The sequence below is a fragment of the Maylandia zebra genome, linkage group LG13 (genome assembly GCF_041146795.1).
Source record: "Maylandia zebra isolate NMK-2024a linkage group LG13, Mzebra_GT3a, whole genome shotgun sequence".
Lineage (NCBI taxonomy): Eukaryota > Metazoa > Chordata > Actinopteri > Cichliformes > Cichlidae > Maylandia > Maylandia zebra.
The window spans coordinates 8,466,023-8,483,795 of NC_135179.1; the positions used below are offsets into that span (position 1 = coordinate 8,466,023).

At 42.7% G+C, this 17,773-nt stretch overlaps 1 protein-coding gene across 4 annotated transcripts in view; it reads left to right on the top strand.

Moving 5' to 3' along the window:
• Positions 1-17,773, top strand: part of ehbp1 (EH domain binding protein 1) — a 163,563-nt gene that overhangs the window by 124,183 nt on the left and 21,607 nt on the right. For all 4 annotated transcript variants that reach the window (XM_004553474.4, XM_004553475.4, XM_004553473.4 and 1 more), the window contains 3 exons: positions 1,643-1,781; positions 2,414-2,514; positions 5,155-5,278. In XM_004553474.4, the coding sequence (XP_004553531.2) occupies positions 1,643-1,781; positions 2,414-2,514; positions 5,155-5,278 (364 nt within the window). The remainder of the gene's footprint in view (positions 1-1,642; positions 1,782-2,413; positions 2,515-5,154; positions 5,279-17,773) is intronic.

The window sequence follows — 17,773 nt, forward strand, 5'->3', positions numbered from 1 at the left end:
TTTTCAGGGGTAGTTGGACAGTTTGTAGCACAGTTTTCTCACTGGTGATGATCTTTGTTTGCACTTCTAAACTACCAAGTATGGCATAAAGAGCAGGTGTAAATGTGGTGCCATAACGCCTTTAAACCGAAATGTGACTAAAAACCATAATTAATGACATAAGAGCATTTTATAATATCTCTCATAGATAAAGGAAGCAGGAGCACTGATAAAGTTTTCCACTTTATCGTGTTTTTGTTTTTAAAATACCATGGCTGTGTAAGAGTTAAACATCCTTCTGGATCGCCTTGGTGTTGCCTTGATGCGAGCGCTGTCCTCACATTTTAAAATGTTTAATTGGGCTTTTGTGTATAACACTTCATAAATAAATTTGCCTCAATTTGTCTTGACATAAGGTTTTTAAGTGGCTGGTGGAAGCTGACAGACTAATAGACAAAACAAAGTGAGAACAGACTAATTGCTGACATTGTTTTTGAAAGTCAATAATCTGAAGCTAAACTAACAACTCCCCGTCTACACGCCGTTTCCCACCCACACCCGTCTCTATTAGCCCTCCTCGCACTGCACACGCTGCTTGACTATCTCCCCCTGTTTCAAGCAGTGGAACATGTTTGCTCTAATTGTCGACTTTATTACACGTTTCGCCGTCTTATTAACGTTGCTGCGACGTCAATCTTAGCCCGAGTCGGTTTCTTTTCCACTCGGCTTGGCATATTTGGGGGGCTTGGTAATAAAGCATTTCTGCATGCTGTTTTTGATAGCGGGAGAAGCGAGCGTGTGCCTTTCTAACACATGTTCGCTTTGAAAACAATAGCGTTTTTTTGCATTTTGCATAATCTGAATATATTTTCTGGCTCGAGGTTTTGCTGAAAGTCAAGTTAATTGCCTCCTTTTTGTCTCTCTCATGAGTGAGGGAGTGAATGAATGATTGTGTGCGCCTCTGTATGTGTGTGTGTGTATTTTCAGAGGGCTTCATGCAAACAAATCACAATGTAGCTAACATATCAACTTCTACCAGATTTATCTCATGGCCTGTCAGTTGGTGTGTTCACTTACAGTGCTGTAGTTTTGTGTGCATGTGTGTTTTTGATCACAATAATCACAGAGCCGCTCTGAAATCTTGAAACGACTGCCTAATAAAAGGTTGAGAGCATATCTAAGTGACTGGTAGAGTCTGACAGAATAATAGACGAGATTTGAAGAGGCAGCAGACTAATTGCTGCCATTGCCTGTAATTTAAAATTAAACAATCAGCTCTGTTTCTATGTGTGCTTTTGGTTTGTTTTAGCTTTTGTGCACCAGCTGTTATTGCAGTCTGAACTCTCTTTGCGCGTCTCTTTGAGCCGCATGTGTTTGTCAGTTGGGTTATCCATCTCTCCACATGTCTTGCCTTGTAAATAAAATCATCAGCTCACTAGGCTATGATTGCATTTCTTTCCTTACTTCACGGTTAGCTTTATTAATTGCATGATTTGTGTGTTGAAGCAGTTTTGACCGAAAATATGTCCCTTTGTTTACCTTGTTTGGCGATGCCATGAACTGCAAATTAAGAAATAGAAACAACCGTTGATGGTCTTTGTCTTCCTGAGTCAGTAGGCAATACTTGACCAAGCTAAACGCTGACTTTCCCGGTGTCTGACAGAATAATGCAGAGGAGTTGAGAGCTGAGAGGCTGCGCAGAGCCACGGAGAGGTTGCGAAACCCAGTTGTCTTCAACAAGGACTCTGCAGTCAGGAAAACACAGCTCAAGTCCTTCAGCCAGTATGTGGAGAGCAGACCAGGTGGGGGAACGTTACAGCACAAGCACACAAGCACACAAACACAATGTATGCACTGTTTACCCAAGGAGGTATGTTTGCATACGGAGACACTTGATTCACACACAGCAATTAACTGTTGAGGACGTCCACAGACATTTTGAGGAGCAGTAACTCGACTCCTCAAAAGACTACAAGGATTCACTTGTTCAGAGTAACGTTCGAAAGCAGGCTTGTTTATAGCTGTGGGGGTTTCTCAGTAACTATAAGATATTTTGATGCATAATGTAACTGAGTCATCTGTAAAATGTCAGAAAATATCTTATAAAGAAAGTATAGAAAGAAAGTATAAAGAAAGTAAGATGACTACTATATACAATATAATATGTAATACAGATAATACTCAATTCAGCTCAAATGACTGACTAAGAGGAAGATTTGAGGCTTTTCTAAGCAGGTTACATACACCTGTCATGATGTGTTCACACCAATCATGAAGATCCATGTAGCTGTGTTGTTGTTTTTTTTGTAAACCCACAAATACTGGATCACTGGATTATTTTGACCAGTGACTCATGTAAAGCTAAAAATATAAAGACTGAAATGACATTAGGTGGATTTCTCACCTGTTAGTGTATGTAACTTCATTGTTCCAGAGATGAAAAGACAGAAGTCTGTTCCTGAGGATCAGAAGAAGGCTGAGGAGGACAGAGGTTCACCCATAGAGGTTGATGTTCGCAGACCGTTTGAAGAGGAGGTTTGTTCATATTTTCTGTAGTGTATACAGTTTTGTCCCATTTGCAACAACAAACTAGTGTGTGAGTGTGATAGTAGCACAGGTCTTTCTCCAGAAAAGAAAGACCTTGGGGGTCAGATGTGAAGTGGTTGATTGCCCCCCCATTTCCTGTATGTCACCTTACTAGTTTAAGTTGCCTCCCCACTTTAACCTTGTCCACTCCTATACCCTCACACACACACTACTGTCGTCTCTTTAACTCACACACATCTAAGTATTGATTTATTAGGCTGCCATTTTAATTATAACAATGGTAGATATCAGCTCTGTCTTTGCACAGAAGTGTGCCTTCACGTCCTTCAAGTGTTCGCACACATTTCACACTGTATTCCAGGCAGTGTGCACAAAGAATGTGTTTATAAGAATGTTATTATGTGTGTGCGTATGTGTGTGCGTGCCACCAGAGACCACGGGGTGAATCTCTTCCCAAGCAGCCCTCTCCTACCCTCGACCCTGCACCCTCCACCCCAGTCCCATCCACATAGACACACAAACGCACACACAGCACCCTCCTCCCAGCGCCTGGGCCCCAGGGTTAATGGGTGTTCAACCTTTCCATTATCCCGATCAGCCAAGAATTACCTGCTGAATGATGTTTGCATTAATATAATATATATGGTAATTTCCCTCCTCTTAATTACGGCTGGGCCGAGCGCGGCAAGGGGAGTGGGCTGATCATGTGTAAAATTGATTTGCCAAGGAAAAATATGGTGATAGAGCGAGAGCGCGCACAGAAGAGGAGGGGGGAAAGGCTGTTGGGAATCAGCACACACACACACACACACACTTGCACAATCACACGTGTGCAGAGCCGCACAGATGCACACACTCGCATGCTGGAAGGAGTAGAGGAAAAAGTGCTGGCCTGGGTGGAATGGAAAAAAGAAAAAAACTTTCTCTCCTGCTCTCTAGTTCTACTTCCCATTAAGAAAAATGAAGTGCATCAGCAGTAAAATAGAGATATTTTTTCGGATGCATCCTCAGTAGTGAATTTGAATAAACATTTTTTCCTCACTCAGAGGAGTTTCTCTGAAGAATAGCAAACAGCCTGGAGACAGAGGTGAAGAGAGGTCAGAAATGGAGTGTGTATTAAGTGTCTGGTTATAGAGCGAGGTGTGTGTGTGTGTAGAGTGGCTGATGTTGCTCTGTGTATTAGAAGTCGTGAGCTTGAAGAAAGCTGAATCGAAAAAATAATCATCTTAACCAGTTTATTTAGTGTGGAGTAAATAAACTGGATATGCAGACATCCTAAAGCAAAAGTACATTGACTTCAAAGTGCTGAAGGCTAAATGGTGGTTTTAATGACTTGCACAGTTTTGGAAGTTTAACAAAGCCTCTGCCCCCCACTGATGCTCATAGGATAACTCAGGATAACTACTTAATCTTGTTTATGAAAATAACTGACCTCATCGTACATTACACCAGGCTTACACACTTATATCGTCCAGTATTTAAATTCAAATCAATAACATAACAAACAGTTATTAGGAAAAGCTCAGTGTTTAGTTTAGTGTTAAAATAACCAATGATACAGTGATAGAATCTTTGATCACAGTACTATAATCTGGATTTTGGAGATTTTCTCTTAACGTGTGGTTAATGAGCATTTAGTGTGAGCAAAACATAAATACATAACATATCTTCAGAACTTTTGTGAACTGGAGCCTATCCCAGTCATTGGGCTGAAGCAGGGTACAGCCTGAGCAGGTTGCCAGTCTGTCACAGGGCTAAAGCATACGGTTCTTCGTGCTCACAGTCCACCTCACCCTATGGCCATTTTAGAATCAGCAGTTAGCCTAACATCCATGTCTGTGGTGTGTGGGAGGAAGCTAGAGTGCCTGGAAAGAACCCACACAGACACAAGGAGAACATGCAACCTCCACACAGAAAAGCCTTAGCCAGCTGGTAGAGTGGAGCTCTGTTGCTGTGATGCAGTAGTGTTAACTATCTACAGATTAATGCCTGCTACTGATTTTGGGAAAGCCCCATCTTGTTTGCAAATCTGCTGATGTCAACAGGGCCAACACTGGCTGATAAATTGTTGCATGAAAAGCGAACAAAATACTGGTACTCTTTAAGAAGTGAGCAAGACGTTTAGTGATGAGTGAGTGCCTGTTTTCTGTTTCCTTGTTAACTCTTCATTGACATTGTTAAGATGAGTGTTGTTAAGATGTAGCTTATCAGCCCCCCCCCCCCCCCCCCAAAAAAAAAAAAAACAGGATATTTAATGGACCACACATAAATAAACTGATAAGCAATAAGTTTAGAGAAAGAAATTTTGTGGCCTTATTCTGAATTTTTTCAATGTGCTTTATTATCAAAGTAGAATAAGTTGGCTTATTTTATGATTAGCACACCTAATATACATAACTAATGTTTACTGAAGAAAACTTCAAAGTGTTTAGTGTTAAAATAAAATAATACAGTGGAATGTGGTTAATAAAAGGCTATAAAGTGGGTTTGTAGATGTAGAACTCACAAATGTGGATTAAAGCTCTTTGTCTAATATAGCTATACTTCCTTCCTCTAACTATTCTCTCTCTGTCTCTCTTTCTCTCTCTGTCTCTGTCTCTATCTCCCTCTCTCTCTCTCGGTTGACAGAAGGCGTTCAAAGACACCAGTCAGTATGTGGTTGGGGAGCTGTCTGCACTGGAGAGCGAGCAGAGGCACATAGACGCCCGAGCAGCTCGCGTGGAGAAGAGGCTGCGCTATCTCATGGACACAGGTACCCCAAGCCCAATTACACTGGAAAAACTGTTTTGGCAAATTGAGCGTACACACGCAAACACACATCCATGTACGCCCAGGGTGTGTGTGTGTTTGTGTGAGAGAGAATCTTTGAAGCCCCCCCCTCCCTGATCGCCCTCCCTCCTTCGTCACCCTCCCTCTTGGTTGAATGTTGCACGACGGAGCGCTGGGTGTATATGAAAGGAGGGGATGGGTGGGGGGTGAGGGATGAGGAGGAGGTGGAGAAGGGAGGGGAAGGGTGGGTGGGGAGGGAGGAGGTGGGGGAGTGTGTCTCGGGGATGGGAGAAGAAGGGAGACCTCTCTGGGCTGGGGTGATAAGGGAGCCCTTCATGGGGGAAACGATAACTGGGTGCGATAGCGGAGCCCCAGCCGAAGTCTCCGCTGCAGCCGTTTGCCAGCCGCGGCCCCAGCCAGCCAGCCAGCATCCACACTATTGAACAGTGCGCTCAGCCATGCACGGCTACACACATACACCCTCCTTCCCCTAGTACATATCTGGCCTTCATTGATATGCTGTATAAGGAAAGACGGGGGTGAGTTAAAGGGAGGAGAGAGGGAGAGGCAAAGAAATGGCAAAAAAAAAAACATGAGGTAACACAACATGAGCACTGACACAGTTCACAAATCCACGACAGACACACACAAATGCTTACACACCCGCGAAAAAAAGCGCAAAAAAAAGCAATCTGGTTTGGCGTACAGAGCCGGATTCGGAAGGTTTTTATTTAAGATTTGGCTGGGGGTAAAGCCTTGTTAAGACATGAGACAGTGTGCTGAGCCAAAAGAGGGGCCTTGGCTCCGTCGAGTCCCTAACTGAAATTGGAGAATAGCATCCTATTTGTGATACTAAACCATCCCATTCCTCACCCAAGAATGCTGCTGGGGGGGAAATGGTTCCAAGAAGTGTAAAATTTTGATGTCTGTGAATGTTGTGAGAGTGTAGGTACAGTATTTGCTGTAGTAATTTAGAAGCAGCTCTCATGCTCTTTCTGATATATCAGCGTCTAACTTGGTGGATTTAGCCCCCAAAATCCTAAAAAGGCAACACAGGGGAGGATAGAAGAAGGGGTTTTTAGAAAGGAAACTGGGGCGGTGGGATTTGCGCTCACCTTCCCCATCCCATTTGGATCCTGATATGGTGGATATCTCTCCTCTGTTTGTTGTTGTCGTTTTCCTCCTTTTCGCCTCCCTCCCTGCCTCTGTGCCCTCTCCCTCTGTCGGAGCGCATGCCATTGTGTCAATCTGAAGGGCTGGTTTTTTGGGGGGGGGTTTTTTCCCCTCCTCCTTCTTCACCCACTGTTAAAGCGGCAACTAGCCAGCAAGACGCCAGGTTATTTACTTTCAAACACCTTCAGCCATAAAGATTTTTCTTTATATAAATATATATACCCGCGGTCCCCTCCTGAAAATGTGATTCACTAGAAAAGGAAGAGGGCGACGACAGGAAGGCGAGGACAAAATAATAAAAGGATATCACGAAGAGAAATTCACCTTGGTCGCTTTTCATCTCCTCCTAACATGAGTGTGGAATGAAATCGAAAAAATGTGGTCTCCACAAGTCGATACACTATCAGGATATATAAAGGTGATATGGTACGTTTTATATACTATAAAACTGACCTTTAAGCGTCACATTTGGTCGCTGATCAAAGATGTGTTAGGATATTTATATATTCATGATGAAGTAGTCATTATGTAAGGCAGATCCGTACAACACTGGCAATATGTCGCATCAAATGAGGGAAAGTTTCTCACTTCCTGAAAGTGTATTTCTGTTTTCATATCTCATTTTGCAGCACTCATCCGATAGGTTATGGATTGAACCTTTGGGCAAAGTCTGGAGTCTTCAGGCTGAAACTCACCCATGACAGGTGGTCACTAAAGTAACCTTTATCACTTCAGCAACTCAGGTCACCTTTCTATATGCTGTCAGAGATGAGAGAGATTTTTTTTTCTCAGGACCCAGAATATCAGAAGTTGTGCCTGATTGGCTGTAAGCAGTATATCTACTATTGATCCGTCACATCTGACTGGTGCTTTAGTAGGGATCATAGAAAGACTTTTTAGTAGCTACTAACCAAACGCTAATATTTTTGGTTTAAATATCATTTGCTTTGCCAGCCTTACTTTGGCAGGTAGCCATCCTTTAATTTTTACCCAGTGTGGACTTGCTTGCGTGCATCCGCTTAGGAGAAAATTTATTAGTCATAACTTGCTCATAATGGGTGGGACACCTTTTTCCTTCGCAACCATGTTAGGGAGAGTGTCCACCAAAGTGTTTTATTCATTGCAGGTAGTTGTTCAATGAGCACACTCAGTGTATGCACACCGGTGTGTTTATTGGTCAAATTATTTTGTCTCGTGTTTCTCCTAATAACTGGTTCTGAAATCTGCCTCCGTTGTGCGTCAGCGTCACCCTGTGCACGTGCCCATGTGGTTTACACTACACTGGCACTGCACAGACATACATACCAAGTGTCATCACACGCGACAGGCATCTGTGTGACGTTGTGGTGCTGATTTGGCACACTCGTGATCTGCTGTTAAAAACTAAAATTTTGGTGAAGGAAGTCGACTGAGCAGGTAGCCTTCTTTTTTGATAACACTCTGCTTCACAAATAACCAACACTACTCTTCTCCGAGTGAAGCTGTCATCACCTTCAGAACTCTTTTTTTCAAAAAACAAAACAAAAACACAAAGAAATAAAAACCTCATACACACACTCCACTGTCAGCTTTAATTTCAGATATCCTAATCCAGAGTAAAATGATGTTTATGGAACATGAAGAGATGTGAGCCAGCAGCCAAGCTTCGCCACAGTCTTTCAGTGTTTTAATTGAGCTTAAGTTCAGTTGTGATCTCAGCAAAAGATTAGACAAACTACACAAATGAAGATTTTTAACAGAAGGGCAACTCGGGTCAGAACGCAGAAGAAGAGGTGCACTGACGGATCATCACAAAGATGAGTAGTTTTCAGACTTGTACTGCAGCCTAAAACTTTTTGGGACTTGCAGACATGTTGCAGCTCCTACTCCAAAACTATTATTCCAGTTAGGAGTGTGTTGAATCAGACTGTTTCCTGCTGTCTGATAAATTTGTTGAAAATATTCCAACCCGATTCTTTCGAAATTTCATGTGTTTCATGTGTAAAAACAAACCCTGTGGCTGAAAGAAAACAGCAGACTCCCATGTTAAAATTCAGTTCAGCTCAGTGTAAGTTACCACAAGGGTTGCCTCAAGGTGCTTTATGTTGTAAGGTAAAAACAGACTGGTAAAATGTGTTTTTACTGTGTGGGGATACCTGTAGGGACTGACTGGTGTCCCGACGCAGGCAGCTGTACCTCTGCTAACTGAAGTCCCTGTACTGGTCCTCACCACTATGTTTGTGCTGCTGATGCCTTTTGAAGCATTTCATTGGTACAATCTGAATAATAATATGGCTTGCTGTGTGTTCCGAGACATTTTTGCCTGATTTCTAGGATTTTGTTTGTCGGTTTGTTAGCACTAATCATCAGATGTGTGCCTGTGCACTGCACCTGTACAGTTTTTGGATGTAGCTTGCTAATCAACCTTAGCATTAGCACATAACTTCACTCCTTGGGTATGTGAATTTTTTACCTCAAAAATAAACAACCTAAACCCAACACTGACATCATTGTGATCATTGTTGTGATCGTTGCTGTCATGCTGATAAATAGCACTGACGCTATGCTTTGGTGTCACCTTCCCATTTTTATAACCTTATGTGCAGTCAGGCTAGAGATGGAGGAGCAGAAAGACTCCGTGATGGCAGAGAAGGAGAGTTGGACATTCTGAAAACGCTCTCTGATCATTGTTTCCTATTACAACTTCTTCTTTTCCCATTGCAGTGCCAAAGCTGCGTTTTTGTTGTGATAGGCAGTCTGTGGTGAAAAAGCTGCCGTGAACCTACCCCCCCCCCCCCCCCCCCCCCCCCTCCAAGCTACTGTTTATAGGACAGGAGAGCTTTAGCTTAGAATATGGTCTGAAGCCGTGCACAAATAGACTTGATTGACTCAGAGTTAACCATCAGTTAAATAATGCATATGTGCGTAGCTTATACGCAGACCGGCAAGCAGTTAGTTCAGACTCTCAGTAGACTCTTTGAGCGGGTATGTGCAGAGTAATCAGAGCAGTGAATCTGATCATATGATTCAGACCTCTCAAGGTAAGTTTGGGTGAGCTCAGTGTGCAGTGGTGCTCTGGTAACGCTGAGCGCTGCAGGAGTGACGGGCAGATGTGAACAGACAGACCGACTGACCCATGACTGATTGTTCATCTCTGCTCCAGCAGCAGAAAGCCTGGGAACATCCTCTGTGCTCTGCTGGTCCACAGTATGCCTTTCTTTGATATCACATGCTTTTGCTTTGTCATTCTCTCTCCCCTTTTATTTTCGAGATTCTCTTTTTCTGTCTGTAAAGAGTTTGTTCTTCTTTTCCACCAGGAATTTGGTTACCTAAAAATTAAAAGACCTATCTTATCATGTGTTTTTGATAGACGTTCTCACTCTGGGTGTCTTTACATTTTCTCTATTCCTTTTTTATCCCTGTGAATCTCAGTTTCTCCAGTCAGCCTTCCCCCCCCCCTCCAAAAAAAAAGAAATGCTCCCTTCTTTTCCACACACCTCCCCTCCTCCCCTAGGTTTGGGCACAATGCAGCTTTCTCCTGCATTTTCTATTACGCAGCGGCCCTCCCCAGATGAATCCAAAGTAATTGGGGTGGTTAATTTATTTACTCAGAGGCAGTTCACAGCACATTAAATAATAGAGATAATTGAACAAGAATTGTCAAGTGTCTTCTGATATCAGACACATTACAGGAGGGAGTGTGCATAAAACTCCATTTCTATGCCCCCATTGTTTATGGTAATTAAGTACACAGATTTATTCCTTGGTTGCCTTCCAAGCTTATGGCAAGCGCCATTGTTGTCTTCTATTAATATGTAATCAGTAAATAGTTTAATTTTCTAATCTGCGGTTGGAGAATTCACTTTCTAACAACTCTTAATTACTGCTGGGCTCTAATGAGTCTCGCCATGCCGACGCAGCCAGCCAATCAGAGGCCGGGCCCGGGTCGGGGGGGAATTTGAATTCCTGCGGCACCCCCCCTCGACTAATGAACTTGTTATTCTTGCACCACTGGGAGTACTGTCCTTCACACATGCAACATTAGGAGAACGTTTCACCTCCTGCAGTAGACCAAATATTTATTGGAGTTTATAGATTTCTATTTGAACTGAAGCATATTCATTATTTATGATTTATGCATGGCTGTCTGTGTCATTTAACTTTTGTTAGGGTATCTGACCACCTTAGAAATGCAAAAGAGCTGGAACACACTGAAAAGCTTCGGTTTGTGATGGTTTCATTGTACGTGTTTAATTTCTGTGAAGATACCATTCATTGTTAGTGTGTTTCTTCTGGTGCATGTAACGCTCCTGACCTTGGCTTTGTTGTTTTCTGAAGCTATTGTTGCACAGACAAAAACATATCAAACACTGCTTATTGAAAATTCAGCTTTAGGTGTGAAGAAGCATTCAAATGCATCATGTAGCCTTCGCAGAAAATCCCCTGGCCTCTTTTTGAATATATCTCAGCCACCCCCTACCTGGCCCCTGCACCTATTTACACACACCTCCCATTTCAAATAGCTATATAACCAGCAACAATGGATGCAATTATCCAAATAATGGCACTTAGCTGCGCCGCAAAGCTGCCCCTCACCTACTGCGCATTTGATAAGAGATAAACAAGCAGAGAGAGGAGAGAATGAGTTTTAGCTCCCCCAGATTAACATACATTTAAAAATTGCACTCCAAGCCGATAAGATTGACACAGGGTTTTTATGGCGTGCGCTCCTTTAATCTGCCTTTGTGTCTGAGAGTCGACGAGAGGAGAATGGCACAAGGAAGGATTCCAGCAAGAGCTTAATGTACTTTACACATGCAGTATCCCCCTCGGTATCTGAGGAAGGGACAGCACGGACTGTCAATGCCGTCACATCGGAAAAGGCTGCTGGCCGCTTTGACTTGCCGTGTGATTGTGTGGAGGATTGCAGCTGCTTAAATGTCAACCTGTGGCTCTGAATCCCGTTTGTCCAAGTTTTATTCATCCATCTGTATTGTTTCAAAAGCTTTTTCATCTACTTGTAAATCAGATTTCAGCCTCTTAAAAGTATGAATGCCACCCTGTTAAAGAAATAATCTTTAGTTGGAATTTACCAATGATTGCATTTCAGATTAATTTCTCCTTTTTAAGCGACGTGTCCTTTTGCTTGTCATCCCACAGATGCTGTTGTAGCTGCATGTGTAGTTTATATTTCTTTAGCATCAAGTGAGCCGCCTTCTCACTCTCTTTCCCATGCCTGTCGACCTAATCCAGCATTGTGGCAGCATCAGCTTATAGTTTGACTAAAGATTTAAGCTCAGCTACGTGAGTGGCAGAGGGACTCTCGCAAGTACGCGTGCACGTCAAGCTCTGCCTTTTCTTGTCGTGGCAACACAAACAGCATGTGCAGCTTTAAGTATATTATCAGGACCGGTTCTTTCACAAACGTATTGCTGAAGAAGCTTAACATTAATTATTGTAACTTTGGGCAGATTACATCCGTGCCCGCCTTGTAAGCGCAGGCAGACTCATCTTGACCTCCTATACGAGAGCTTAAAGACACAAGAATGGCATTTTACCAACTTTAATGGGATAACCAGTCTAATCTTTCAGCACTGAGAGAAGAAAAAGTGTTTAGAGTATAATACCCTCTACAGTTCACACACTGAAAGATGGAGGGAGAGGAGAGGGTTTAGTGTTGGCTTTAATCAGCGGTCACTTTGTTTTTCAGGTGCTGCTTTTCACGTTTTCCTCTGATTGCTTTTTTTTTTCATTCTTAGATAGACATTTTCCACATTCACCTCTCCTCCTGAGCCTCCCAAAATAAACACAGGCTATGCTGAAAGCTTGTCCACTGTGTGAATTCTGATTGAGATAGTTGAACACAGAACGATTGCCACTATTGTTTATCCATAATCACAGACTCTGTTCGTAAGCTAAGCTCGTGGCAACTGAGATAGACACAGCCAAGAGAAGATGCGCTCCCTTCTTTTCAAAGCCCGTGGTCTTTTTCTTGTTGTTGTTGTTGTTGTTGTCAGGGTTACGAAAAGAGCACTCGCTTTCAATCGAATGGTTTTGTATTAGACCACGGTGGAATGTGTTTGTGGTCATCTTGAATTCACTTCAGGAGCAAATGCACCGTTCTTCCCTATGGGGCAAGAAAAGAAATCTAGGGATCACTCCTTTAAAACCCCATTGCCTTTTTCTTGCCTTTGAGGGAACAAAACAAAGGATTTGAGCTTTTTTTTTTTTTTTTTCTTGTTGGTGTGTGTGTGTGTGTGTGTGTGTGTGTGTGTGTGTGTGTGTGTGTGTGTGACTCTAAGGTTCAACTGGGTCAGAACACAGATTAACACCCCCCCCCACACACACACACAGACTCCCTTTCCCGCCCATGCCCTTAATCTCCTCGGCCATTTGAATGTTTGAGCAGCAAAACAATTTAATTACTCAACTTGCAAGGACTGAGCACAAGCGACCAGCGTGGAGCTCCTGTCCTCCTCCCGCCCTCCACCCTCACAGTCCAGCGCAGTAACACCACCCTCACTCCCAGATGTGCGCTGCTCCTTCTTCTTCTCCTCCTTTCTCTCCCCTCCCCTCCTGCTTTTCTCCAGCTCGGTGTCAGCCTTTCATACATTCTTTAACAGTGGGGATGAAAGGGGGATTTTTAGGAAGATTAGGGAATGGGATCCTCTAGGCATTGTCTGAGAATCTTCAGATAAAACGAGCCGGGTGGATGGAGTCACCGGGAGGGTGGGAGGAAGGAGGGGATTGGAGTCGAGGGGGGGTGGCTTCTTAGTACAGAGACGTGCAAGTTAAATTTGTTTCCAAACTGGAGCAGAAATCATCCTGTGTCATTTAGCTATATTTTATTTCGTTATAACGGTTACTCAGAACTAGGTAAAGTTGTGTTCACTGGGTCGGGCAGCCCATCTGTGTTTCCTGCCAGTGATGGCGCCGATTAACATTTTCAGCCACAGGGTGAGTAAGTGAAGATGAGGAGGCCGGGGCGGGGGGCGGTTGTTGGAGAGAATTCGGAGGTGGACAATGGCCGCTTATGATAATCTGCTCTTTATTGGAGCATCCCGCCAACGCTTTCATCAGCTGCCTCTTCGCCTGAGACCCCATGCAGCAGCCGGTCCAAAGCACGCTGCAAGCTGCCAAACACGTCGTCACAGACAAGCGAGTGTCGAAATTACACACACATGCGAACATCCACAGCTACACAGAGGACAGAAAAATAATCTTTTTAGCAGCACAGTGATCCACACAACCAGATAAAGTGAAAATAGATGATTTTTTTAATTAAATTGTTAAATTTGAGTAATAAATTACTGATTTGTTTTGTTGTTGTTGTTGACTTCTTTTGTGGGGGGGGATTTCTCTTGTCAGAGTTTAATCCAGTCTTTCAGCCATCTCTTACTTTACTTACTGGCTTTCACCTGTTCTCAATGATAATCCTTCAATGCACATTTTGGCTAAAGATGTTTATTTTTTCCCTCCATTATTTAATTGATTATTATTTCATTTAAAAACTCCAGCCCAATAACATAATTGAATTTCATCGTTACAGTCAATTAATCAAGGCTTTCTTATGGTAACCGATGTGGTGGCACTCCACAATGCAGGTTAATGACAGAGGTTTGGCCAGTAATTACACCATTCACTTGCTAACACAGCTGCTTGTCATCACCCCCCCCCCCCCCCCCCCCCCCTCCCATACACACTCCTCCCCATTTCCCCATTGTTATGAGCACTCCAGGCTACAAATACCAACAGCTGTCTTTCCCAATACATTTCCATTTAAATGTCTATTTAAACACTGCAATTTTGCATCTGTGTATTGAATCAGAAGCTTCATCAGCCTGGTGTTGGTGTCTGTGTTAATTTAAGGCTATTCCAGATTGAAAGGTGTGTTTATAAACACATTAAAAACAATGTAAAGTTTGAGTATTTATCAAGAAATCGAAAGACTTTATTAATTGGTAGTTTTCAGTTTGTTAAATGTACCTAACCATGGGAAACAGAAGCTGATATCTGAGGGGAAACGGCTGTCGGAGGAGTGGATAAAATGATTGTGTAACAGGAAGAGATGAGGGAAGAATCGCAACACAGAGATGTAAGAAGGATGACTAATGTTGTTAGCGGAGCCATTACTGGTCCACAGATTAATTCATTAAGTAAATTCATCATTCACCTCCCCTCGGCCTCTTGTCACAAGCCGTGTAATATGACACCCCTCAAATTTGTTCTAACATCTACCCCAGGGGGGGTTGAGCTCCCTCCCACCCACCATCCCCACACACACTCACACACACACACCCTCCTTCTTCTCTTTGCTAATGGAGCAGGCGGAGCCACTTATGCTAAAAAGGCTGCAGCTGTCTGTCAGCAGGTTGAGGGGGGTCCTCCACTGGGGGTTATCACCACTCTCTACATCTTACAAACTCTCACTACTTCATTCAAAAAATCCTCCACCTACAGGTGGCTTCACCAGGCTGTGCGTCACAATTAAAGCTGAAAATAGCGACTATTCTTTGCCTATGCCTACACAAAAATTATCCAAAGCTTGCTTCTTTTTTTTCATGATAATCTTTGTTAATATTTTAAAAATAAATGTCAGCATTTAATCAGAAATCAGAAACAAAACGAAAATGAACAGAAAATTATCCTCTTATATTCATACATGACAATTCATATCAAGACACCTAATTTATTCATATTTATTATTTTAAGTTCAAGTATAGAAAATAAATATTAATAAAATACTTTTGTTCATTCAACGTGTGTACCAAAGCAAACACTGCATACCTAGTATGAATTAATTACTCAACATCTCTTTGAAATCCAAATATTCAAAAAAGGTCCACAATCCTTTTATAATATATTTCTTTTCTCTTTCAGTATATATGCGTTCGTTTCAGGTGGAATGTTTGACATCTGGTTTGTTTTTTTCCACAGTGCTGTTAGGATTTTCTGCTTTAAAACACTGTGGTTCATTAATATTTGTTCATTTCTGTTCTTTTAGATACAAACCCAGTAGAAATGACTTTGGGTCTGGTGGAATTTCTTTTGACATCTCTGCATCTTTTTATTCATATCAGGTTAAAAAATAAGTTATCATGACTACAGACATCTGTTGACTGCTTTTAGGGCCTAACAGTTTGAAACTAATTGAAAAAAGTAACTTGATATCCAGCCTTATTTTGCTCGCTCTCCTGCAGCTCGATGATTGCTCGGCCAGCCTGAGAATCCCTACAGATTTATGCTGTTTGTCTTAAGCTGTCCCAATTAACACCCGTCAACAGGTACCGGCGTTTACACTAGCGCTAAATCAACTCGTGTTTCTCCACCCCTCTAAGCTCCCTAAATGGTTCACACCTCAGTGTGTGTGTAAACACATTCCCGGGAAGCTAAACCACATGGCTTAACCTTAGTTTAGCCCCGCCGAGCCCTGGCTTACCTGCGAGTTTCAACATGATTCGTTTACAGTGCTTTTTAGGTCTGTGGCTGCATGTGGCAGAGAGGAAAGCCTTGGTTTTAATGTGAGATGGGAGTGGAAATGAGACTGACATTTATGTTAATTGTGATTGTCTGTGTTGTAGCAGATGGTTGCTATGAGATTAAAACTGGACAAAAGACAATGCAGTTGAATGCACGTATCTCTAAATAATACAGTATAACCTGTTTACTGGTCAAACACCTGTTTAGGTAATATAATTTTTAGCTACATTAGCACAATCGCATTGGTTTTGACTTGATTATTAATAAGTTTGATTGGAATATTTAGGTTGGTTAAGGGGAAATTTAGGTTCATTCCACACCTTTTTTAAGGATGTCAATTTTATTAAAAAGTCAAGAAACCTCTTTTTTTTTTTTTTTTTTTTTTTTTTAATCCCATATTTGACTGGAATCAGTGTTGGGTTAATAATGCTAAACAGAAGTTACGCACAGTATTTTTCAGGTTTGGCTTAAATCAATCATGTTTGAGCCTTTAATGTCTGGGTTTAGTTTTCTTGCAGCAGCAAAAACAAACAAGGTTGCACATTTCAGCTTAACATATTTACCATCATGAGTAGGATCCAGCTAGATGGCATTGTAGACCCCCTCCACGAGTCTCCGTCAGGCTGTACTGATGATGTAACCCCCGCCCCTCCAATTCCTCGCAGCCTGACCACACTCAAGCAGAGCAGTCAGAAGAAAAAACGAACCAAGGGCCTAACAAATACATGAAGGTTTGGTTTAACTAAATCCCACAGATAATGGCTACTGTGTCAAAGACTAAAGATAGCGGGGAGGGGTGGTGGTGGTGGTGGATGGAGGGGGAGATTACTCTGGCGTTTTGCATCAGTTGCTTTCTGCTGGGTGGCCCTGCTTGTCAAGAAAAAGAGGGAGAGACGGATGGAAAAGAGAAGGAGAGAAAAGCATTTAACGCGGCACATTGAGAAGAAGAGGGCTCTTAATGCCATCAAAGCAAGGGGAGAAATCAGCCATTAATTTATTCCCGCCCTCAAACACACTCATGCATGCATGCAGGCAGGCATACACAGCGCGCGCACACACACACAAACACGCCATGTACACTCGTTCTGTTGTTTGAGAATTTCTGTAACATCTGGTCCACGCCAGTCCTGCAAACCCACCGAGGACAAGGCTGACAAAATGTTTCCACTGTGGTCCCCATTGTATGTCTGCGTGCTTGCGTGCGTGCTTGCGTGCGTGCGTGCGTGTACATGTGTGTGCTCCTTAAATGATTTTTGTGTGGATTGAATTATAGCCCTGACGTGAGGAGAAAATTTTCACCCTAAGATTCAGCAGGAGAGGCAGATGACTGGGCTATTCATTGGCTGATAAGAACTGATGGAGAGGTTAATAAGCTACACACCCAGGTCATCACAGGCTTTTTACTGGGCTACAGAGGAGAAAGGAGGAGGACGACGACGATGATGTGTGTGTGCGTGCGTATATGTGTGTGTGGATTGTCAGGATGGATGGTGTGCATCTCTTGAGAATCTGTACGTTTAACATACCTTTAAAGGGCCTTCAAACTTCAGTCTATCAGACGGAATTACCAAATATTTGACTTTATGCAGGCAGGAAAGCGTGTGCACGCGAGCATCTATGTGTAAGATTCTTCCATGTATAAATGCACAGTGATGTAAAGTGCTCATTAAAGTGTCCTCCTGCTGGAACGGTGACTGCAGTTGACTGACTGAAGTGACTGCAGTTGTTCAGCAGCGGAGCCAGACTGAGCAGTGACTTGTTGCCATTTGCATCATCTCACCATCAAGCATCAGGAGCACAAGCAAATACTGTAGCTGGAAACTATAACTTTGAAGCAATATATGAT